The 26,984-nt window shown below is 42.6% G+C and overlaps 1 protein-coding gene across 4 annotated transcripts in view; it reads right to left on the reverse strand.

Moving 5' to 3' along the window:
• TBCK (TBC1 domain containing kinase) overlaps positions 1-26,984 on the reverse strand; it is a 536,201-nt gene that overhangs the window by 194,774 nt on the left and 314,443 nt on the right. For all 4 annotated transcript variants that reach the window (XM_073571832.1, XM_073571833.1, XM_073571835.1 and 1 more), the window contains one exon: positions 7,392-7,553. In XM_073571832.1, the coding sequence (XP_073427933.1) occupies positions 7,392-7,553 (162 nt within the window). The remainder of the gene's footprint in view (positions 1-7,391; positions 7,554-26,984) is intronic.

Below are 26,984 nucleotides of genomic sequence, written 5' to 3' on the forward strand. Positions count from 1 at the left end.
AAACTGAAGAGTACAAAGCAGAGCAGAAAAACTTAGCTTTGAGACGCAGGAATCAGACTGGTCTCCAAGAATCCAGCAGGAAAATCACCAGCCAGGAAGTAGGGCGTCGGCAGCCTTATATCCAGTCCTCTATTCCAGCCACCCAGTTATCATCTAGCTGCCCAGGTGTTTGGTAATCAGTCTCACTACCTTCCTTCACCAGAGGATGGAGTTCATCAGACCTCAATGGTGAAGGGAAAAATGAACTCATAACAGTCCCCAATGCTAAAGATAGAGGACGCAGGTAGCATGCAGTGTCCTGCGCCCATAGGCGGAGCTAACCGGAGGCATTGCAGGGGCGGAGCTTAGCGGTGGCCGTGCGCAGACCGACGCAGGTCTGTGAAACGCCAATGTGAAACCAGCCTAAATACGCCTTGTGTCTATAATAACACCTCTAGACAGACCGGTATCCATAATTACATCTATAGACACACTTCTCTAGGGCACCATATTGTTTCCATACAATGGTTTTTGAGTCTCTATATATATATATCTTGTGTCTATCATAGTCTCTAGACACACTTCTCTAAGGCACCATTGTTGTCTTCATTCATTGGTTTCTGAGCTTTTATATATGTATCTATATATTTGTACAGTCCACTATATCGACAGCTACTGACAACTATGGAGGAATATTTTGGGGTTGGCCGTTGAGTCACCCTGGCATGTCATCTCTAATACACTCTCTAGCTACCATATCTCTAACTTTTCAATATATTTTTGTATCCAAGTATAGGAAAGGTCGCACTCGACAGGATAAAATATAGCTCCTTTATTGACACATATTTACATGTCAGGTCAGAGTGGTGTGGCATGAGTGTTCACAAGCTGACAACGGCCGTTTCGCGCTGTCGAGTGCGACCTTTCCTATACTTGGATTCAATGATTTGATCGCTGCGAGGTCAAGCACCCAGGAGCATTGGATGACAGCCTGCTGCCAGATGCATACCATCAGCTGATATATAGTAATAGCGGTGCCGTCCGCAGTTTCTATTCAATATATTTTTGTGTCTACAATAATGTCTTTATAGTGCTGTACTCATAGTAAGGTTCTTCAAATGATCCTATTATATGACTGAAAGGTTTTGATATACTCCTTACAACAAAGGATAAGGTGGCGACGCTTGGTATTTTACCCTGGGTTATGTGGTATGGGAAGGGCTTTACCTAGCAGTCATGAATCCTTTACATCGAGCTATATAGTTACACCTTTCTGCACAACCACAGTGTGGCCAGCTCTACATCTGTGCTGATAGAATTCCATCATAGCGAGAGGCTGGGGACGCCTCTAATGCATGTCCATTGCCTAATCCTAGCATGGCTGAAATTCCATCTTGCCCGGCTACAAACATCACTTCCACCATTAATGATGCATTTCCGTTGGCACCATAGGGACTGCGCATACGCGCCATCGGGCCACGGTAAGCATTTCCTGCCCCAAGAGGGATTTTACATCATGCCTCCTTCTGGCTGCCAGGAGTGACTGTTTACCTCACTCACCACTGGTCAGTATTTTATTACCTAATTGGTTACATAGAAGTCTTTTGAGTTTTCTATGGACCACATTCCCCTGAAAAAGCTGTGCATGTCACAGGGAAACTCATGGGGTCTCTCCTCATGCTTTTTTCCCTAGCTCTCACAGCTTCTCCCCTTGATCTCCCCATTTAGGGGCCAGTGGGTATAGTATGATCCACCTTGAGAACAGGTATTATCTATTCTGATCTACTGTCACTTTAGGTAGGGAATATCTTTTGTGATCCAGAATTCCCTGCCTCTTTTTCCTTGGCACCCTAGTCCATATTTCACCACATTACTCAAGAAGATGGCTTGCCTGCATGGCTATTATATTTTTATGTCCACCCTTGAGAGTGACTATTTGGTAGGGTCTTTCTCAACCCTCCACATTTAGCCGACTAGGCAGGATACATAGATATACTGTAGGTCCGGTGTGTTATGCAATACTGTGCTATGTGATTTCTATTCACAGTGATCTTGGAATTACTGTATTTATTGGACTATAAGACGCACTTTTTTCTCCAGAAATGGTGGTGGGTCTTACAGTCCGGATGTACATCCTCTGGCTGTGGAGGTGGAGGAGCGACAGCGGCAAAGCAGTGAGTAACAGGAGGCAGAAGCCGGTTGCTGTGGCGAACTCCTGTGACCGCTGCTAAAGAGAAATATTTACTGCTCTCCACGCCCATGGGAGTGGAGAGCAGTGAAAATTCACTCCCTTTAATAGCGGCCAGAAGTGAATGCCCGTCAGCTGCAGGAAGCCGGTGGCTGCAGCTAACACTGTGCCCGCTATTAAAGCTCAGTGAATATTCACTGATCCCCACGCCCATAGTCCCGGTGTGGGGAACAGTGAGTATTCCAGCAGCTGCCCTCTGCTTTTAGACAGCGCATGACGTCACTGCCATATGCTACTAACAGGACGCAGTGAGGAAGTGCAGGGAAGGTAAGTATAACGGTTTATGTTTTTTTTATTGTTTTTCTTGTGGGGGGCCATGCATACCAGGATAGAGATGAGGTGGCAATTCATACCAGGATGAGGCCATTCATACAGGATGGAGATGGGGGACCTGCATACCAGGATAGGGATGAGGGGGGCCATGCATACCAGGATGGTGATGGGCACCATGCATACCAGGATGGGGATGAGGGGACCATGCAGACTAGGATGGGGATGAGGGGGCCATGCATACCAGGATGGTGATGAAGGGGCCATGCATACCAGGATGGGGATGAGGGGGCAATGCATACCAGGATAGGGATGGTGGGCCATACATACCAGGATAGGGATAAGGGGGGCACGCATACCAGGATGGTTATGAGGGGACCATGTATACCTATATATATATATATATATATATATATATATATATATATATATATATATAAATACACAGGTCTCTGGCAAAAATTAAACCTCTGGAAGGCAATCAAGAGGATGATGGATAGTCACAAGCCTTCAAACAGAACTGCTGAAATTTTTGTGACAGAAGCAGTGTGAAAGACTGGTGTGGCAAGCATGCCAAGATGCATGAAAGCAGAGAATAAAAATCATGGTTATTCAACAAAATATTGATTTCTGAAATCTTCCTGTGTTAAAACATTAGTATTGTTGTTTCTAAATGATTACGAACTTGTTTTCTTTGCATTATTTGAGGTCTGAAAGCACTAGGTTACTTATTTGTAATTTTGACCAACTTTCTTTGTCAGAAAAAAAACCAATTCATAATACTATATTCTATATTATATATATATATATATATATATATATATATATATATATATATATATATATATATATATCCAACAATGTAGACCAGCTCACTCCTGTGAACCACCTGGAACCTCAGCTGACCTGGTTAACTCCGTTGTGCCCGGATCTGGATGTAGGAGTCCATCCATACAAATGTGAACAATGACAAAGCAAAGTCCAGCAATAACGTGAGCAATCCAGGATGCTGTTAAAATTTTTTTTCTTTTTATTCATAAATCCATTAAAATGCAATGGTCCAAACAGTTCAAAACAGTTCAAAACAGCAATAACGCAGGAAAGTCGTGCAGATAGGACTACGCGTTTCAGCGGTAGAACCCGCCTTCTTCACGGTCCAGAATCTAATCTGCTTTCCAAACATGGAACCTTATAGACATACATTATGCACAGTACCATTTAAGGCTATGTAAAACAAAAAAGGCTGTGCACATGCTGCAGATTTTTCTGCGCAGATCTGGTGCAGAAAAAAAGAAGCAGCATATCGCTTCTCCTGTGCGGCTCTGCTGCAGCTCTCCACCTGCTCCATTATAGAAATCTGCAGGCGGAAACTGCAGGGGAAATCCGCACAAAAACTGCACCAAATCTGCGACAAATCTGCACTAAATCTGCACTAAAACTGCAGGCAAAACGCAGATCATCTTACCTAAAGATTTAGCAAAATCTACGCGGAAAATTCCACAGCAGAATCCGCACCGTGTGCACATAGCCCCAGTGGTACAAAAACATAGAACAATAATATTAACCAGCATTATATAATACAAATATATCAATGATGATATCCAGGCGGTTATAAAAGCCCTGTGGCATGCGAGTCCCCAACTCAAATATCCACCTACTTACTCTTGCAAGCACTTTTTTATGAAAATCTCCCCCTCTCAATGGTTTTTTTAAATGCTCTATGCCCATAAAGGAGAAACCGCGTAAATCCCCATTATGTTTTTTTGAAAAATGTCGGGATACTACTGATGCACCAACCATAGGCAAATTACTAGCGTCTGATAGGTGTTTGCGGATTCTAGTTTTAAGGGGGTTCATCGTGCAACCTACATATTGCATACGGCATATATTGCAATTAATTAGATACACTACATTCTCCGTATTGCAGTTTATAAAAGAACAAACATTAAACTGTTTTTTATTGGAGATAGATGTAAATATTTTAGATTTATTAGCAAAACCGCAGCACTTACAGATATTGGCACCGCATTTAATTTTTGTTTTACATAGCCTTAAATGGTACTGTGCATCACGTGCAGTTCTGTTGCTTTTCTGCTGCGGTTCTGCAGGGCCAAATCTGCTGCGGAACTGCACGGAGTCTGCACTGTGTGCACAGGGCCTTAAATCTTATGGTCAGGTTATCGGACATTCCTAATGTATTTTTCTCCAATATGTTGAATTCTTCCCTTATAATCTTTATGCATGTTGTATACTGATCAATATGTGGATAGTTTATATGTTTGATCTGCTTTTATAGCACATGTTTTTAAGTCTCTCACATATGTTTATAATTACCCTGATGGGAGTGGGATGTATATAAGGTTCCATGTTTGGAAAGCAGATTAGATTCTGGACCGTGAAGAAGGCGGGTTCTACCGCTGAAACGCGTAGTCCTATCTGCACGACTTTCCTGCGTTATTGCTGTTTTGAACTGCTTGGACCATTGCATTTTAATGGATTTATGAATAAAAAGAAAAAAATTTTTAACAGCATCCTGGATTGCTCACGTTATTGCTGGACTTTGCTTTGTCGTTGCTCACATACATATATATATACAGTGGGGAAAAAAAGTATTTAGTCAGTCAGCAATAGTGCAAGTTCCACCACTTAAAAAGATGAGAGGCGTCTGTAATTTACATCATAGGTAGACTTCAACTATGGGAGACAAACTGAGAAAAAAAAATCCAGAAAATCACATTGTCTGTTTTTTTTTCATTTTATTTGCATATTATGGTGGAAAATAAGTATTTGGTCAGAAACAAGCAATCAAGATTTCTGGCTCTCACAGACCTGTAACTTCTTCTTTAAGAGTCTCCTCTTTCCTCCACTCATTACCTGTAGTAATGGCACCTGTTTAAACTTGTTATCAGTATAAAAAGACACCTGTGCACACCCTCAAACAGTCTGACTCCAAACTCCACTATGGTGAAGACCAAAGAGCTGTCAAAGGACACCAGAAACAAAATTGTAGCCCTGCACCAGGCTGGGAAGACTGAATCTGCAATAGCCAACCAGCTTGGAGTGAAGAAATCAACTGTGGGAGCAATAATTAGAAAATGGAAGACATACAAGACCACTGATAATCTCCCTCGATCTGGTGCTCCACGCAAAATCCCACCCCGTGGGGTCAGAATGATCACAAGAACGGTGAGCAAAAATCCCAGAACCACGCGGGGGGACCTAGTGAATGAACTGCAGAGAGCTGGGACCAATGTAACAAGGCCTACCATAAGTAACACACTACGCCACCGTGGACTCAGATCCTGCAGTGCCAGACGTGTCCCACTGCTTAAGCCTGTACATGTCCGGGCCCGTCTGAAGTTTGCTAGAGAGCATTTGGATGATCCAGAGGAGTTTTGGGAGAATGTCCTATGGTCTGATGAAACCAAACTGGAACTGTTTGGTAGAAACACAACTTGTCGTGTTTGGAGGAAAAAGAATACTGAGTTGCATCCATCAAACACCATACCTACTGTAAAGCATGGTGGTGGAAACATCATGCTTTGGGGCTGTTTCTCTGCAAAGGGGCCAGGACGACTGATCTGGATACATGAAAGAATGAATGGGGCCATGTATCGTGAGATTTTGAGTGCAAACCTCCTTCCATCAGCAAGGGCATTGAAGATGAAACGTGGCTGGGTCTTTCAACATGACAATGATCCAAAGCACACCTCCAGGGCAACGAAGGAGTGGCTTCGTAAGAAGCATTTCAAGGTCCTGGAGTGGCCTAGCCAGTCTCCAGATCTCAACCCTATAGAAAACCTTTGGAGGGAGTTGAAAGTCCGTGTTGCTAAGCGAAAAGCCAAAAACATCACTGCTCTAGAGGAGATCTGCATGGAGGAATGGGCCAACATACCAACAACAGTGTGTGGCAACCTTGTGAAGACTTACAGAAAACGTTTGACCTCTGTCATTGCCAATAAAGGATATATCACAAAGTATTGAGATGAAATTTTGTTTCTGACCAAATACTTATTTTCCACCATAATATGCAAATAAAATAAAAAAAAAAACAGACAATGTGATTTTCTGGATTTTTTTTTCTCAGTTTGTCTCCCATAGTTGAGGTCTACCTATGATGTAAATTACAGACGCCTCTCATCTTTTTAAGTGGTGGAACTTGCACTATTGCTGACTGACTAAATACTTTTTTTCCCCACTGTATGTATATATATATATATATATATATATATATATATATATACACACACACACATACACACACATGCCAGGGTTGGGTACATTTGTAGTACAAAATTGACCACATTTTGCTTCAATTTCTTTTCTAATTTCCTCCTCTGAAACAAAGGTGCGCATTATGATCCAGTGTGTCTTATAGTTGGAAAAATATGGTAATCTTTAAATATAAGCAGCAAATCTACGGGTGTAATTTTCACATCATGGTCTGTGACTACATGTGAAATTCAGACTCATAATACAACTTAGGCATTTATTTGCTAATTCTATTTATTCATTTGTAAAACTTTTTGTGACCTTGGTAAGATATTCACTTCCCCTTATTTAGAGATTGTGAGGTTTCTTTACATATAATAGTAACATAGTTATTAAGGTGGAAGGAAGACTTTAAGTCCATCTAGTTCAACCCATATCCTATCCTAACAGGGTTCGGAGCACCAAACTTGAGATTACTGGGTATGCCATTGATGGATCACCTGTGTGGATAGTAGCTAACTTGATTATTTGGAGGTATAACCCTTTAATAAGCCAGAAATGTGCTACTTCAAATACTGCATTAGAACCGTCAATGTAAAGATGACAAGTCACAAACTTTCAGTTGTTCATGAGGCAATTTTTGAAATATCAAGTTCATTTAAGTCTTTAGGCAATGTCATACCTGGTAAATCAGAAAAAAGCAGAATGCATTCATTAAATCCATTAGCAAGAAGCCGGACTCTCAGCTGCTGCAAAATAGCCACCCCAATACAGAAAGGGAAAGAGGCATTCCCCAAGAGCAGTGTGTCCCACAAGTGGAAGATCTTGTGCAAAGGAAAAACATCTGTAAGACAAGAGGATAATGGAAAAAGAATAATGCAACATAAACATATAAAAATTCAATATACATTCAGTTAAATATGCAATAACAAGGATTATGCAAGTTAAATAGAACCTGCCATGTTGTACTTGCAGTCTCATCTGTGGACAGCAACAGGAAAAGCTGCGCAGAATGATATATAGGTTTGTTGGAAAAGATTCTGTATAACTTACATTTTATTCATAGAAGTCCCTGTTTTCTACATGAGTCCAGTAGGCGGTACTAATCAGTGACAGTCTTCCCTGTATGACTGTGCATCAGTTGTAGAACCGCCCACTGGACTCATCTATATAAACACCAGGGATTTCAATGAATAAAAGTTTTACTGAATCTTTTCCCACCAAAATGTATATCATTCTGCTCAGCTCATCCTGCTTTATAACATTCAGCCTGAAAAGGAGATAACATTTTCACCATGACAAATTCCCTTTAAGTAATCGCTCTAAAAAACGATTATGATTAAAAAAAAGTTCTTGCACACAAACAAAAAAAATACATTGATACATTTTTTTTTACTGGAGGAAAGTATATAATTGAATGGATTGAACAGTTAAATTTAAAGATCACACTTCATCTCTCCTGATTCCTGTTTGAGCAAATATTTTTTCTTGTTGAAATTACAATTATAAAGTATTTTTTTATTATATCTCTGCAATACTACTTTTTTCCTTTTAGAAATTTTTGAATAAATTGACAACTGGCTATTACCAACCCAACACCCTCTTGTCAAAGGGGTGTGTCCCTACAAAGTGTGATATTGGAAGCACTGATTGGTCAGTGTAGGGACACACCTCCAACTTGTAACACCCAAATGTCAATATATCCATACATTTATAAGAAAAGTAATAGAGGCACGGTGCAAAAGAGAGAAAAGTTTCTCCAGAAATGTAATGAGAAGTTGGATTATTATTTCTTTAGTAAAACAGAAATGACTGGAAAACTTAAAGGGCCTTTAAAGCAGATAAAAAGAAAAGAGAAGCCAGCGTTGCCAAGGTCAGAACGCATAACATAAAGTGCATTTGCACATAACATCTAACTGTATTCAAAATGAGATATTTAGCAAAAAAATTGATCAATTCAATTGAGCCACCCCGCCGCGCCAAGGCAATCTCATGTGGGGGGTCCTACTCTACGTTTTTAAATAAACACTGTGCCATTACGGCCTCCTAGATACATTAAAAGCAAGACCACTTTAAATGCAATCCGTACCTGAGCATATCTGGATCGCTCCCATGATGCCAGAAAAGGCAAGTGCGGATGAAGGCCAACCAGGTCTGAATGCAGACGTGTCAGGTTTAGCCTCCACACATTGCCTGACCAGCAAGCATAGATGAAGGGCAATGCAGGTTCAGATACAGGTGCACAATTAAATAAAGCTTGGGGCAGGGTGGGGCTGCTGTGTATGTGTGCACAGCAGCCTAGATCCATCACAGTGAACACAGAAAAAATGGCGAACATAACCCAGCGCGCACGGCAACAGTGGTGGTCAGCCACATACCAATGTACAAAAAAAGAAAAGAGAAGCCAGCGTTGCCAAGGTCAGAACGCATAACATAAAGTGCATTTGCACATAACATCTAACTGTATTCAAAATGAGATATTTAGCAAAAAAATTGATCAATTCAATTGAGCCACCCCGCCGCGCGAAGGCAATCTCATGTGGGGGGTCCTACTCTACGTTTTTAAATAAACACTGTGCCATTACGGCCTCCTAGATACATTAAAAGCAAGACCACTTTAAATGCAATTTTTTTGCTAAATATCTCATTTTGAATACAGTTAGATGTTATGTGCAAATGCACTTTATGTTATGCGTTCAGACCTTGGCAACGCTGGCTTCTCTTTTCTTTTTTTCTTTAAAGCAGATCTCCACGAATCATAATCTTTTGTATAATTTTTACACTGGCTTTAGAAAAAAAATCTGCATATCATAGTGTTTTCCATCTACTACAGTGATAGTGGATTTCCATTTTATTTAATAAAAAGAAACCCAGCAGGTAAAAGCACCAAAGCCATTGGAATTAAAATGAGAGGATAAAGTTGTTGAGCACCATATTTCATTTTCTAGATCAGACATTTATATTTTAGAGCTGTTTGTTCTGACTTGCAACAATCTTGGAACCTTTGGAGAATTGGAACAATTGCAACAACTGCAGATTTATCCTTGAGGGGCTGTATTGGTGGTGCTATTTTAATGATTAAAGTTTAGTCACGTATTGTGGGACGGCTTCGGTTTGTTTGTGTCCATTCTTTCCTGCAATCCTTCATGTTGTGCTAATGGAGATAATGGTTGCAGAAATGTATAAGTAAAATGTTAATTTTCCCAGGGATTATTATTGTGCTGAAAGCTCAATTCTGCAACACGGAGAACTAAGGTCACACAGTCATGGAGGTGATACAGAGGAAAAAAATAGAATATCTGTAAAAAAATAATTTTAGTTCTTCAATACAAAAAGTGAAACTCATATATTACATAGAGTCATTACAGGATGATCTATTTCAAGTGTTTATTTCCGTTAATGTTGTTGATTATGGCTTACAGCTAATGAAAACCCAAAAGTCATTATCTCAGTAAATTAGAATACTTTATAACACCAGCTTGAAAAATGATTTTCAAATGAGAAACATTGGCCTACTGAAATGTATATTCAGTAAATGCACTCAATACTTGGTCGGGACTCCTTTTGCATCAATTACTGCATCAATGCAGCGTGGTATGGAGACAATCAGCCTGTGGCACTGCTGAGGTGTTGCTTTGATAGTAGCCTTCAGCTCGTCTGCATCGTTGGGTCTGGTGTCTCATCTTCCTCTTGACAATACTCCATAGATTATGTATGGGGTTAAGGTCAGGCGAGTTTGCTGGCCAATCAAGCACAGCGATACTGTTGTTTCTATACCAGGTATTAGTACTTTTGGCAGTGTGGACAGGTGCCAAGTCCTGCTGGAAAATGAAATTTCTGTCTCCAAAAAGCTTGTCGGCAGAGGGAAGCATGAAGTCCTCTAAAATTTCATGGTAGACAGCTGCGCTGACTTTGGTCTTGATAAAACACAGTGTACCTATACCAGCAGATGACATGGCTCCCCAAACCATCACTGATTGTGGAAACTTCATATTAGACCTCAAGAAGCTTGGATTGTGTGCCTCTCCACTCTTCCTCCATAGTCTGGGACCTTGATTTCCAAATGAAATGCAAAATTTACTTTAATCTGAAAACACCTTGGACAACTAAGCAACAGTCCAGTTCTTTTTCTCCTTGGCCCAGGTAATATGATTCTGGCGTTCTCTATTGGTCATGAGTGGCTTGACACAAGGAACGTGACACTTGTAGCCCATGTCCTGGATACGTCTGTGTGTGGTGGCTCCTTAAGCAATGACTCCAGCAGCAGTCCATTCCTTGTGAATCTCCCCAAAATTTTTGAATGGCCTTTTCTTAACAATCCTTTCAAGGCTGCGGATATCTCGGTTGCTTGTGCATCTTTTTCTACCACACTTTTTCCTTCCAATCAACTTTCCTTTAATATGCTTGGATACAGCACTCTGTGAACAGCCAGCTTTGACCTTTTGTGGCTTACCCTCCTTGTGGAGTGTGTCAATGACTGCCTTCTGGACATCTGTCAAGTCATCAGTCTTCTCCATGATTGTGGAGCCTACTGAAACAGACTAAGGGACCTTTTTAAACGCTCAGGAAGCCTTTGCAGGCGTTTTTTTGTTAATTACGCTAATTTACTGAGATAATAACTTTTGGGTTTTTATTGGCTGTGAGCCATAATCCTCAACATTAACAGAAATAAACACTTTAAATAGATCACTCTGTTTGTAATGACTCAATATAATATATGAGTTTCACTTTTTGTATTGAAGAACTGAAATAAATTAACTTTTGGATGATATTATAATTTTGTGAGAAGAGCCTGTACTTCCATAGAATCATAGAATCGTAGAGTTGGAAGGGACCTCCTGGGCCATCTGGTCCAACCCCCTGCTCAAAGCAGGATTCAGCATCTGTTTGAAGACTTCCATTGAAGGAGAACTCACCACCTCTTGTGGCATCCTGTTCCACTCATTGATCACTCTGTCAAAAAGTTTTTTCTAATATCTAATCTGTGTCTCCTCCCTTTGCTTCTAGTCTTTCCTTGTGCAAATGAGAATAAAGATGATCCTTCTGCAATGTGACAGCCCTTGAGATATTTGTAGACAGCTATTAAGTCTCCTCTCAGTCTTCTCTTTTGCAAGCTAAACATTCCCAAATCCTGCAACCTTTCCTCATAAGACAGGGTATGCAGACCGGTCACCATTCTGTTCGCTCTTTTCTGAACTTGCTCCAGTTTGTTGATGTCTTTTTTAAAATGTGGCGCCCAAAACTGAACTCAGTATTCCAGATGAGGTCTGACCAAAAAGAAGTAGAGGGCAATAATGACTTCACGTGATCTAGACTGTATGCTTCTGTAAATACTTCCTAGAATTGCATTTGCCTTTTTTGCTGCCTCATCACACTGTTGACTCATATTCAGTCTGTGATCTATTAGTATACCAAAGTCTTTTTTCACATGTGCTGTTGCTTAGCCTTATTCCTCCCATTCTGTATATGCTTTTTTCATTTTTATTGTCCAGATGTAGTACTTTGCATTTTTCCCTGTTAAAAACCATTCTGTTAGTTGCTGCCCACTGCTCCAGTTTATTTATATCTTTCTGAATTCTCGGTCTCTCTTCTCTAGTATTAGCTATCCCTCTTAGCTTTGTGTCATCAGCAAATTTTATCAGTTTACCCTCAATTCCTTCATCTAAATTGTTGATAAAGATGTTGAACAATACAGGGCCCAGGACAGAGGCCTGTGGTACCCCACTTTAGACATTCTTCCAACTGGATGTGCAGCCATTTATGACCACTCTTTGGGTCCGATCACTAAGCCAGTTATGAATCCACCTAACAGTTGCCTTGTCCATTCCATACTTAATCATTTTTTCAATAAGGATTGCATGAGATACTTTGTCAAATGCTTTGCTGAAGTCAAGATATACTATATCTAAAGCATTTCCCTGATCCACCCAATCAGTGATTCTGTCATAGAAGGAAATTAAGTTAGTCTGACATGACTTATTAGTTACAAACCTATGCTGACTCTGTTTATTCACTTCATTCTTATCCAGGCACTGACATACATGTTGTTTAATAATTTGTTCAAAGATCTTTCCTGGTATAGAAGTCAGACTCACCGGCCTATAGTTGCCTGGGTCCACCTTCTTACCCTTTTTGAAGATAGGAACAACATTTGCTCTTCTCCAGTCTTCTGGGACTTCTCCTGTTCTCCACGAATTTTCAAAGATTATGGAGAGGGGTTCAGATATTTCTTCTGCTATCTCCTTCAGTACTCTGGGGTGTAATTCATCTGGACCTGGAGACTTTAATTCATTTAGGTTAGCTAAGTGTTTCCTCACTATCTTTGACTTTTCTTTTACTTTTGACATATCCCCAAAATCCTTTATTATTGCTTTTGATGTATCTTGCAAGCCTCAATTCATTGTCAACTTTAAATAATCTGATTCGTGCCCTGCAGGTTCGGCAGACAACATTATATTCTTCTTTAGATATGCCTCCTTCTTTCCATTCTATAAACATTTCTTTCTTCCTTTTTAGCATGTGCTTAAGTTCTGTGTTCATCCATCCTGGTTTCCTTAAATGCTTCTAATTCTTCCATCTTTTCGGAATTGTTAACAAATGTGCTTTGAGAATTTCATTTTTCAACATTTCCCATCCTTCCTGGACATTTTTGTCCTTAAGAATATCCAGCCATTGGATCCCTCCAGGGGTGGGATTAAAATTTTTAACAACAGGTTCTGTGTTTGTGTGTGGGGAAAACCACACCCATTTTTAAGCCACACCCATGTAAACACCTTTTTCTGGCCTGCGGCTCTCCTGACCCGAGTGTGACAACTGCATATATTTCTATGCAGCTGTGTCACTTGACTGACCAGCTAGCCAGGCTGTGCACTAAATTCTGAATCATACTACAGTCTGTCTGCGTACACTGAGATCCTGGGAGTTCCCACAATACCCCAATTCAGTATTCTCTCATGAAAGACTTCAGGAACCTCCTCTAACAGGTAGTACCATCCTCCAGCATACCATACCTAAAACATCTCTAAACCCTTGAGACCAGCATATGTGCATCCAGATCTGCCCTTCTGTGCAGGGCTCCTCACAAAATTCACCATTTTGAGATGCGCTCTTCATACCTGTTTGCTAGACCTGGACCTAATGCACCAAGCTGGCAGACAGTCGTGAGCCACAATTCACGGGACCGCAAGCCACATGTGGCTCCCGAGCTACAGGTTGGGGACCCCTGATCTATAGAGTAATATCCGTAATGAGATGCGAGGCCCAGGACAAAACATAAGGCAAACTCAGACTGTACAGGAGGAGGCACAGTGCACATAATCGGGCATCCAAAATAATGAGGCACAGAACACATTTCGGGCTCTGACCTGGCATTGGTGCAGTCCTGGTACAGGACACATTAATGGGCACAGCACACATAGGGCATACTTGGTACATTTCAGGACACATATAGGGTATAGTTGGTACATTTCAGGGCACACATGGCGTCGGGCTCTGACCTGGTGTTGTCCACTCCTGGTACAGGACACATTATGGGGCACATAGAGGGTGTAGATGGTACTTTTCAGGACACATTATGGGGCACAGGCAGCACACATCGGCACACACATAGGGGACATACTTGGTACATTTCAGGGCACACAAGGGGTCGGTTGGGCTCTGACCTGGCTTTCTGCAATCCTGGTACAGGACACATTCTGGGGCACAGCACATATAGAGTATACTTGTCACTTGGTACATTATGGGGCACAGCACACAGAGTATTCGTGGTACATTTCAGGGCACATTTCAGAGCACAGCACGTGGGGACACAAAGAGGGCAAACTAGGTACATATTGGGGCATGCAGCACAAGCCCAGGGCATACTTGACACATTGATTTCAGGGCACATTTCAGGGCACAGCACTTGGGGACACAAAGAGGGCAAACTAGGTACATTTTGGGGAATGCAGCACAGGCCCAGGGCAAACTTGGGACATTTCAGGGCACATTTTGGGGCAAGCAGCCACATACATGGTGTAACTGTCATGTCACCGTGTTGGGCTCTGACCTGGCATTGGAGTGGTACAGTACACAGGCTGCGTCTGAAGTAAGTCCCGCGCTTGACCAGGCCTCCTGGATGGCCCCCAGCCCCCGCACCGTCCTGCTCCATCGTGCACACACACTGGCAGCACACCACCGCACTGGTGACCCGGGGTGATGAAGATGATGCTGGCACAGCACAGGCAGGCCGCAGACTCGAGTCCAGCGCAGCTCAGCTCGCACTGGGTAGCGGCGCGCGTTGACTCCTTCAGCTCCAGATAGCCGCACTGCACTGCCGCAGTGGCAGTGGAACTCCACTTTTACCTCAGGCTCAGACTGGTGTGGTGCAAGAATCCCCAATAGGCAGCATTGGTCCCTAAAAGGCAGGTAAATGTCCCCAATAGGCAGCACAGGTCCCCAATAGGCAGCATTGGTCCCCAAGAGGCAGGTAAATGTCCTCAATAGGCAGGTAAATGTCCCCAATAGGCAGCACGGGTCCCCAATAGGCAGCACAGGTCCCCAGTAGGCAGCACAGGTCCCCAATAGGCAGCATAAGTCCCCATTAGGCAGCATAGGTCCCCAATAGGCAGGCACAGGTCCCCAGTAGGCAGGCACAGGTCCCCAGTAGGCAGGCACAGGTCACCAATAGGCAGGCACAAGTTCCCAATAGGCAGGCACAGGTCCCCAATAAGCAGGCACAGGTCCCCAATAAGCAGGCACAGGTCCCCAATAGGCAGGCACAGGTCCCCAATAGGCAGGCACAGGTCCCCAATAGGCAGCACAGCTCCCCAATAAGTAGGTACAGGTCCCCAATAGGCAGCACAGGTCCCTAATAGGCAGCACATACTGACCTGGCGTTGGAGTGGTACGGTACACAGTGACAGGCTGCGTCTGAAGTAATTGAGTCCAGCGGTTGACCAGGCCTCCTGGATGGCCCCCAGGCCCCACACTGCCCGTCCTGCTCCACCGTATGCACACACACTGGCAGCAAACCATCGCACGGTCCGCACCGGTGACCAGGCCGGGTGATAGAATGATGATCTGGCACACAGGCAGGCCACAGACGAGTCCAGTGCAGGCTCAGCTCACACTGGGCAGCGGCGCGCGGTGACGCCTACAGTTCCAGTTACCCGCCAATAGCCGCACTGCACTGACGCAGGTATCAGTGCGCGGGGGCCGCCGGGGTGTGCTCAGTCCCAGTAGTCAGAGCACGTATCAGTGTGCAGTATCCGGCGGGCGGGGCTAGGAAGCAGAGAGAGAGTCCTCCACTGCAACAAAGAACCGGATCGCGGCTCTTGATCTCCCCGGTTCGGGGAACCGGCTGCTTTTTTAACAACCGGTTCCACTGAACCGGGGAGAACCGGCTGAATCCCACCCCTGGATCCCTCCAATTCCCTTTATGAATCCCTTAAAATCTGTGTATACTATCCTGCTGGTGCATTATGTGCTTTTTTAACCCCTTTACTCCCAAGGGTGGTTTGCATGTTAATGCCCGGGCCAATTTTAACAATTCTGACCACTGTCCCTTTATGAGGTAATAAATCTGGAACGCTTCCATGGATCCCGATGATTCTGACAAATTTTTCTTGTGACATATTGTACTTCATGTTAGTAGTAAAATAAATTTCATTCATATAATGCGTTTATTTGTGAAAAAAACGGAAATTTGGTGAAAATTTTGTAATTTTCCAACTTTGAATTTTTGTGCTCTTAAATCATAGAGCTATGGCACTCAAAAAACTTAATAAGTAACATTTCCCACATGTTTACTTTACATCAGCACAATTTGGGAACAAACATTTTTTTTGTTAGGAAGTTATAAGGGTTAAAAGTTGACCAGCGATTTCTCATTTTTACAACACCATTTTATTTTTAGGGACCACATCACATTTGAAGTCACTTTGAGGGGTCTATATGATAGAAAATACCCAAAAGTGACACCATTCTAAAAACTGCACCCCTCAAGGTGCTCAAAACCAGATTCTAGAACTTTATTAACCCTTCAGGTGCGTCACAGGAATTTTTTGAATGTTTAAAAAAAAACAGGTTCAATTTTTTTATTTTACCAAGGGTAACAGGAAAAATTGGACTGGAATAGTTATTGTGCAATTTGTCCTGAGTACGCTGATACCTGATATGTGGGGGGGAACCACTGTTTCGGCGCATGGCAGAGCTTGGAAGGGAAGGAGCGCTGTTTGACTTTTTCACTGCAAAATTTGCTGGAATTCAGATCGGATACCATGTCAATTTTGGAGAGCTCCTGATGTGCCTAAACAGTGGAAACCCCCCACAAGTGACCCCATTTTGGAAAGTAGACCCCCCCAAGGAACTTATCTAGATATGTGGTGAGCACTTTGAACCCCCCAAGGGCTTCACAGAAGCTTATAACGTACAGCCGTACAATTAAAAATCATATTTTTTCCACAAAAATGATCTTTTCACCCCCAATTTTTATTTTCCCAAGAGTAACAGGACCCCAAAAGTTATTGGGCAATTTGTCCTGAGTACGCTGACACCCCATATGTGGGGGTAAACTACTATTTGGGCGCATGGCAGAGCTCGGAAGGGAAGCAGTGCCATTTGACTTTTTTGGCTGGAATTGAGATCGGACGCCATGTCGAGTTTGGAAAGCCCCTGATGTGCCAAAACAGTGGAAACCCCCCAATTCTAACTCCAACCCTAACCCCAACACACTCCTAACCCTATCCCTAGCCCTAACCCTAATGGGAAAATGGAAATAAAAACATTTTTTTTATTTTACTATTTCTCCCTAACTAAGGGGGTGATAACGGGGGGTTTGATTTGATTACGGTACTATTTATAGCGGGTTTTTATTTTTGGCAGCTGTCACATGCTAAAAGACGCTTTTTATTGTAAAAATAGTTTATGCATCACCACATTTTGAGAGCTATAATTTTTCCATATTTTGACCCACCGAGTCATGAGTGGTCTTATTTTTTGCGGGACGAGTTGACGTTTTTATTGGTACCATTTTCGGGGACGTGACATTTTTTGATCGCTTTTTATTCCGATTTTTGGGATGCAGAATGAACAAAAACCAGCGTTTCAAGAATTTCTTTTGGGGGGGTGCGCTTACATCGTTCCGCGTGTGGTAAAACTGACAAAGCGGTTTTATTCTTCGGGTCAGTACGGTTACAGCAATACTTCATTTATGTCTTTTTTTATGCTTTTGCGCATTTATGCAATGAAAACAATTTTATATAAAAAATAATTATTTTTGCATCGCTTTATTCTGCGAGCTATAAACTTTATTTTTTTCGCTGATGATGCTGTGTGGCGGCTCGGTTTTTGCGGGACAAGATGACGTTTTCAGCGGTACCATGGTTATTTATATCCGTCTTTTTGATCGCGCGTTATTGCACTTTTTGTTTGCTTTATTTTTTTCGTTTTTTATTTTTATTTTTTAAGGGGTTCAATAAAGGGGTTAACTAGTGGGACAGTTTAATAGGGCAGGACGATACGGACGCGTCGATACCAAATATGTGTACTTTTCTTGTTTTTTTTTTCAAAAAATGAATTGGGGAATATTTTTTTTTTTTTTTTAATTTATTTAGCAATTTTTTTATAAATTATTTTTACACTTTTTTTTTTTTTTTACTTTATTACATTGTCCCAGGGGGGACATCACTGTCATGTGACAGATCGCTGATCTGTCACATCACCGATCGCTGTGACAGATCAGCGATCTGTCACAGGCAGTGCTGGAGGCTTCTTCATGCCAGCGCTTTGCAGGCATGAGGAAGCCGGCTCCCTGCAGGCCCCCGAAGGTCCCCGCCGCCATTTTGGATCCGAGGACCTGCAGGGAAGGAGGCCCCCGCAGCAGCACTGCACATTGCGCTGCTGTGGGGGTCTCAGGGAAGCATGGAGGCAGCCCCCTCCCTGCGGATGCTTCCCTAAACCTCTGGTACACTGCGATCGTGTTTGATCGCAGTGTGCCAGGGGTTAGTGCCGGGTGTCAGCTGTGATAATCAGCTGACACCCGGCTGCGATCAGCTGCGCTCCCCCCGTGAGCGCAGCTGATCACGCTAGACGCACTATTCCGTCCTTGGGACTTGGGTCCCAGGTCACATGGACGGAATAGTACGTCTAATGTAGGAAAAGGGTTAAATTCGCACACAGGTTGTAAAAATGATCACGTGCCAACAAAATGATCACATGAAATGCTAACTTCTCCATTAAAAGTACGTACATTTACAATCTCCCAGGGTTGGAGAGACACTAATGCCCACTGGATGGTACAATTGTATATCTACTGGAGAGTGTCTAGCACGATGCTGGAGTATGCAATAACTGCAGTCTTTAGTTTTTTTAAAATTTGTATATTAACCACAAAACAAAATGTAAAATATACATATTTGTATACAGTATTAAGCATGATACAGAGCACACACTCACATATATTATTAAACATAGAACAAAATTTGCACTCTTATTTATATCAAAGGTAATACATGCGTAACTTACGGAGTATTTGTAAAGGATAATAAGCTGTATACTATGAAATATTTATGCCATTTACATTATATAAGCTCTTAAACCTATTAACAAAGAAACATGGAGCAATTAGTATCATTCGATCTTATTCGGAGACATACGACTCATTCCAAGTTCCTAACTACAACTACAGCAACTATTATTTCGCCGCTTAATACTTTACATTGTATCATCCTCGTCTAGGCGATGCCCCCAAAATGAAAAAACAAACAAAAAACTGTCATTTTGTGGAGGGGCTATCTTGAGCAGACAACAGAAGGCACCGTACCAACTGTTAGTTTTCTCATATCGTAATGTGTGACTTCTCTACTTTGTTATTGTTGGTTCTTTCTCTAAGCCTCTATGATATGAGAATGCAGATAATGGTTACTGTATGCCCCAAATAAACTCTCCCAAAGTCTGAGGGCTGGATTAGTTTGAAAGTGAAAATCTGCAATACGAGTCCTCTTCTAGTTAGGGCAGGTGGCGACAACCATATTTTGGGTCAGAGTGTGATCCGACAAGACAACGCATCGCAGTAGGACCAATATTATTCTATGTTATTCTATGGGGCAGCATACATGTCTGAATTTTACCTCAGAAAGAGAGTGTCTGAGGAAAATATCTCTGTGTGCCCGAGTTTGAGCCGATATTCTGATCGCACTTGGCCATGCAAGTAAATAAGCCTGTGGAATGCATAAGATGAAATCTGAATGCAGTCCAACTTCCATGGAGTGACAGAATGGAGAAGATGGAGAATTTTTTTGCTCCATCTTCTCATCAGAGAGAATAGAATCACACTATGATGACACTCTGACTAAACGCTCATCAGAGAGTCATTTGCGTAATTGCCCTGTTTCTCACAGAGAATCTACAGTCGTCTGCACCTGCCCTTAATAGGAACCATGAGTCCTGAAAGTATATCGTTGCCTATACTGTGCATAGCATTTCCCCACACTTGATGCAAATTGATCATAAGTGGGAGAAAGCTTGATTTCAATGGGGTGCAAAGATTTGGAAAATGGATAAAATACAATTAAAATAAAAAAGCAAAACTAAACAAAAAAAATAAATGATCAAATCCTAGGAATTAGTACCAACACCCAAAAGAGAACACTATCCCATACACTTCAGAGGGGAGAAACAGAAAATAGGAGATGCAAAGCATACATTAAGAAATGAATTGTGGCCCTCATAAGCATGTTAAAATTCAGCAAACTTTATTCCAAAGGCATTAAAATACAGCGAGGAGGCATGGCAGATACTTTAAACACACAGACAACAGCCATTTGAGGCCTGATATGCGCAAACCACCGTACAGTCATGGCCAAAAGTTTTGAGAATGACACAAATATTAATTTTTACAAAGTCTACTGCTTCATTTTTTCTAATGGCAATTTGCATATACTCCAGAATATTATAAAGAATGATCAGCTTAACAGCAATTACTTGCAAAGTGAATATTTGCCTAGAAAATGAACTTTATCCCCCAAAACACATTGCAACATCATTGCAGCCCTGCCTTAAAAGGACCAGCTAACATCGTTTCAGTGATTGCTCCATTAACACAGGTGTGGGTGTTGATGAGGACAGGGCTGGAGATCAATCTGTCATGATTAAGTAAGAATGACACCACTGGACACTTTAAAAGGAGGCTGGTGCCTGGCATCATTGTTTCTCTTCTGTTAACCATGGTTATCTCTAAAGAAACACGTGCAGTCATCATTGCACTGCACAAAAATGGCCTAACAGGGTAGAGTATCGCAGCTAGAAAGATTGCACCTCAGTCAACAATCTATCACATCATCAAGAACTTCAAGGAGAGAGGTTCCCTTGTTGCCAAAAAGGCTCCAGGGCTCCCAAGAAAGACAAGCAAGCGCCAGGACCATCTCTTAAAAGTGTTTCAGCTGCGGGATCGGGCTACCAGCAGTGCAGAGCTTGCTCAGGAATGGCAGCAGGCAGGTGTGAGTGCATCTGCACGCACTGTGAGGCGGAGACTCTTGGAGCAAGGCCTGGTCTCAAGGAGGGCAGCAAAGAAGCCACTTCTCTCCAGGAAATACATCATGGACAGACTGATATTCTGCAAGAGGTACAGGGAGCGGACTGCTGAGGACTGGGTTAAAGTCATTTTCTCTGATGAATCCCCTTTTTGATTGTTTGGGACATCTGGAAAACGGCTTATTCGGAGAAGACCAGGTGAGCGCTACCACCAGTCTTGTCTCATGCCAACTGTCAAGCATCCTGAAACCATTCATGTGTGGGGTTGCTTCTCAGCCAAGGGAATGGGCTCTCTCTCAGTCTTGCCTAAAAACACAGCCATGAATAAAGAATGGTACCAGAATGTCCTCCAAGAGCAACTTCTCCCAACCGTCCAAGAGCAGTTTGGCGATCAACAATGCCTTTTTCAACATGATGGAGCACCTTGCCATAAAGCAAAGGTGATAACTAAATGGCTCAGGGAACAAAACATAGAGATTTTGGGACCATGGCCTGGAAACTCCCCAGATCTTAATCCCATTGAGAACTTGTGGTCAATCATCAAGAGACGGGTGGACAAACAAAAACCTTCAAATTCAGACAAAATAAAAGCATTGATTTTGCAAGAATGGACTGCTATCAGTCAGGATTTGATCCAGAAGTTGATTGAGAGCATGCCAGGGAGAATTGCTGAGGTCCTGAAGAAGAAGGGTCAACACTGCAAATATTGACTTGCTGCATTAACTCATTCTAACTGTCAATATAACCTTTTGCTACTCATAATATGATTGCAATTATATTTCTGTATGTGATAAAAACATCTGACAAACACACATAAAAACCAGAGGGCAGCAGATCATGTGAAAATATAATATTTGTGTCATTCTCAAAACTTTTGGCCATGACTGTACTTCCTGGAGTAAAGTTTGCTGCATTTTAGAGTAGTGGTGAGTGCTGCAACTCTCATCTCTTAATGTATGTTTTTCAAAAAAAATAAGCACACTCATAGAGACAACAAAACTCTAGGACCCACATTTGCAAACATTGCTGCGAATGGGCTTAGCAGAGAATCCGGCCAAGTTCATAAAGATCATGGGAGAACATGGCTAGGATGCGCTCAGCCGCCTCTTCTCACGGGCTCTTTAGGGAATACAGAGCCTCTAAATTTTTGTACATGTAAAAAGATGAATATAATCTCCTTGCAGCTAAAAAACAATAATAAAAAAAAAAACTCAATAGGAATGTGCTTTTAAAATCTTCAAAAGAGAAAAGTAAGTCGAGTAAATTCCAGGCAGTGCATATCATACCAGGATTTTTACAATTGATATTCCGAAGCTTCCGCTTGCTGCCCTGTTGTAACCTCAAGAGCAATCGGCACACTTCTGCTACATATGCTGTTGCATCTCACTAGACTCAAAGGCCAGAGCATCTTTTATCTCCTCTTATTAATGCTGCTCATCACATCTCTGCTTCCTTGCCTTGCACAAATGAACAGCGAGGTGAGAGGTCACTGTTGGTATACAATGGAGCTGCCCTTACAACCACAGAAATTAATTTTTCTTCCAGTGTGAGAAAATCGGAAGGACAAGAGTTCAATCATTATGTCAGTGTTCAATCATTAATGTGGAAGATTCCTTGAAGGGAATTCAGCTTTCCTGAACATTTCCACATCTTAAAAACAGGAACGTGCTTTGGGAAATTAACTAGTACATGAAATCCTCGTCTTCCGATGTGTTCTGCATTGCAAATCTGCTGTGCTTCAATCATTCCATTGCTCAGTAGATAGAACACTTACGGTAATATCAATGACCCAGATCTGCGCAAATAATCTAATTTTCTAAGAAAATGTACTTGTTCTTTAATATTTTAATACTTTTTAAAGGGATTGTCCATGACTAGACAATCCTTAACAGCTTTACTACCCATTATAAAATAATAAAACAGCATACTTACCTCCCCAAACCAGCCCTGTTTGTTCTCCAACCACAATGCCGTGTTCCTGGTGGGCATGTGACTTCATCTCTGGTGGAATAATGAAGACTACATTATGTCTAGTGACCACCGTGGGACACGGCCATCGGAAAGTATGCAGTTTTATGACTTTATGATGGGCAGTGGATTTGGTAAAAAGGGGTGTGGAAAAACCAAAACAGGGAGTAGCAGGTCTGATATGAATATGAAAACCAAAATAAATCAGACCTAAAAGATAACTATATTTTACATTCCTCTAAAAAAGCTCAAAAGTCTAAAATAATATTACGGTAATAACAATTCGGTGAGAGGATCAGACAGAGTGTATAGGAGTGAATAATAGTAATAAGCCAGGTCCAATATTGTCTCAATTATAAAAAGGGATATATACTAGGGAGATAGGACTAATACTACATTTCCCTACCTGGCAGCGGAGGTTGGCACCCTATGGGGAGACAAATTGGCGTCCTCGCTCCACGTCGACTAATCCAGTCTGACCCTGAAGGAAATACCTCACCAGGCCATCCTCAACACCCATAAAGTGCTTAAGTGCTTAAAGGTTAAAGGGAAGGTGCCATCCAAAAATTTTTTTTTCAGCAATTGAAAAAATGTAGAGAATTAATGTTTACATTTTCTTAAAAAATATTATCGTTTGTTTTTAATTTTGCAAAATATGAAAAATAATTTTAAAAAGTTTGGAATTTCCACTTGTTAACACTAGGGGGAGCAGCTACTGAAATCTGGCACAAAAACCTATGACATCTAGGAACACAGTGAGCAGCCATTTTGATGGGGCCTGCAAAGTTACTGACTGTCTTTGAATGTAAAGTCTGGATCAGAACAGGCCATCAATCAGCAGAAATGTTTCCTGGATTTCTGTGGAGCAGACAAGCAGACCGTCCATCCATGTATATAAAACACAGCGCTCTATGTACAATCCCTGGCACTGAACAGGGTGCCCCCCATAGACCAGCACACTGCTCTCTTGAAATACTCTGTGCTGCTGTCACTCTGCTCCTTCCATCATATATCAGGCCCCTGTCGCCTCGCCAGGACAGGATCTGAGGAGAGGAATGGGGTCTTCGATCACTGAGGATGGCAGGCAGCAAGGATTCTGGAAGCAGGGTGACAGCAGCACAGAGTATTTCAGGAGAGCAGTGTGCTGGTCTATGGGGGGCACAGAGAGAGATATATGGTGGAGGAGCAGGGAGACAGCAGCACACAGTATTTCAGGAGAGCAGTGCGCTGGTCTATGGGGGCACAGAGGGAGATATTTGGGGGAGGAGCAGGGTGACAGCAGAGAGTATTTCAGGAGAGCAGTGTGCTGGTCTATGGGGGGCACAGAGGGAGATATATGGGGGAGGAGCAGGGTGACAGCAGCACAGAGTATTTCAGGAGAGCAGTGCGCTGGTCTATGGGGGGGGGCACAGAGGGAGATATATGGGGAGGAGCAGGGAGACAGCAGCACAGAAATCCAGGAAACATTTCTGCTGATTGATGGCCTGTTCTGATCCAGACTTTGCATGCAAAGACCCCATTCCCTTCCTCAGATCCTGTCCTGGCGATGTGTGAAAACGAGGCGACAGGCGCAGTCCGGGGTGACGCTGGGAAGCAGGATGGGGGGAAATGGAGCCATTCAGTAACGATAAAAATGAGACCCCTCTCTTCAGCTGCCTCACCAGCCCTCCCCTGACTGCACCTATTACCCCTGACCCGTGTGCAGGTGCTCAGCCAGAACCACCCTAGAATGCTTTTAGCAGATAATACTGCCAGAGTGTTCTCACATAATACCGCCATATACTTCACACATGATGCCGCCATATAGATCATACCACCATGTAGATCACACATAAAACCAGCAGGGTGACAGCAGCACAGAGTATTTCAGGAGAGCAGTATCACACGGGATAGGATAAGATACACGGCTCAGCAGTCAGCATCACACAGGAGAGGATTAGATACACAGCTCTGCAGACAGTATCACACAAGAGAGGATTAGATACACAGCTCTGTAGTCAATATCACACAGGAGAGGATTAGATACACGGCTCAGAAGACAGTATCACACAGGGGAGGATTAGATACACCGCTCAGCAGACTATCACACCAGACAGTATTACAGATATGCCCACACTGGTGAAACTTCCAGCCCCCCCAATTATACACTAGACTATGGGCTGTATAAGTCACTGTCCTCCTCAGACAGCCATAAAAGCTCTCATAAAAAGGAAGGTGTCAGATTACCGGAGATCACTGGGGCTGTGAGTGAGTGAGGAGGGCGGAGACAGAGCAGGAGGACAGTGGAGCAGGAAGCACAGTGCAGAAAGTGGAGCTCAGCAGATAGCAGATAGCACTGGGCTACAGTAAAATGGCGCCCAGCCACACCTACAGCAGTGAATGGTGCAGCCCACAGGGGCGTGCCCAGTTCACTGCTAATGAGGCTGCAATGTGGGGTCGGGAGCCGTCCGCAGTCTCCTATGTCCAGGGACGGCCATATTTGCAGACTGTATGAGTCCTCCACAGATCTGCAAATCAAGATGGCAGCGCCCAGTGGCTACATTAAAACATTATTACAAACAAACCATAAATCCTAGTTAGTACAACATTTGCTGAAACAACATGTTTTGTTACTTACTCTTTTTTTGCAAATTATATAAAATTGCGGCACCTTCCCTTTAAGAACCAAACAATTGACAATTTAGGTTTTTCACAAAAGTTTATCTTCTGGACAGGTATAAATTCTGCTGACTGGTTAAAGGTGAACACATGTCTCTAGATAAAAATAGGTCTAGACAGAGTAGTGGAGGTCATAGGTACAATCAATGTGTACAAATCATATGAACTGTTAAAGATGATATGGAACCACAGTAACATGCCACTGTCACCATAAAAGAGAATCAAGGAATATGACAGTATTACCAGCCAAAATATATGCAGAGAGTATGTCACAATGATAAATCGAGACACTATAAAACATGGAAAAATATGCAGGCTTAATATTCAATAAAGAGCTGACATGGTCATAGTAGGCATTCTAGTAAATACCCCACTGGAAATAAGTTTCTTATAGCTGGTGGTAAATAACCACCTCCCAACCAAAATTAGTTAGTGCAACTTATATTTTGGGTGAAAAACACTGCATCGCAACATGTTTAACCCCTCACAGATGAAGTCAGAGTTTCGTCAGGGATTCTTCAGGGGATTCAACGTGAGGTGCTCCGATCAGCTCTTGTCACTCAGACTGCATGTTCACACCAGTTAAATCCAAAAATTCTCAGCACACTCATAAATTGCGTATAGAAAAAATATTTAATCACTTGTGAGGTAAACTGGGAGCATAAAGCACATAGAAAAATTATGCCAGTAAAGTGATCGGGAGGGCGTTGTTAGGGACAGCGGAAAGCACTAAATATTAAATAATAGAAAGTACGTTCGCCGCCCAGGGTCCACCGTGCAGTAGGTGTTAAAACCGCTGCTAGACAATGGCAGACGCGCTATATGGTGGTATAATGCACACGGGTCCAACGTCACCCGATGTGCGCAGAGCGGACTCTGTTAACTCACAGAGGCGCTGTAACATAAACACCGAGCCTGTTAGACTCACAGGTTTCAGCGAAATTGCACGCACGGTATCAGGTCACAGGTCCAAGACAGGGAGCGGTGTCCGTCTATACCTACCGTGCGTGCAGCGTCGCTACTGCGGACGCCGGTAAGTGCTGCTGAATGCAATGCGGCGGGAGACCGAGCCGCTATGCGATAGTGCCGTGAGAAATGTGACAGCACTGGACTCTAGTGTAGAGGTGTGGTGTGCACA

This window comes from Dendrobates tinctorius, unplaced genomic scaffold (genome assembly GCF_039654945.1).
Source record: "Dendrobates tinctorius isolate UK_male_01 unplaced genomic scaffold, ASM3965494v1 ptg000030l, whole genome shotgun sequence".
Taxonomy (NCBI): domain Eukaryota; kingdom Metazoa; phylum Chordata; class Amphibia; order Anura; family Dendrobatidae; genus Dendrobates; species Dendrobates tinctorius.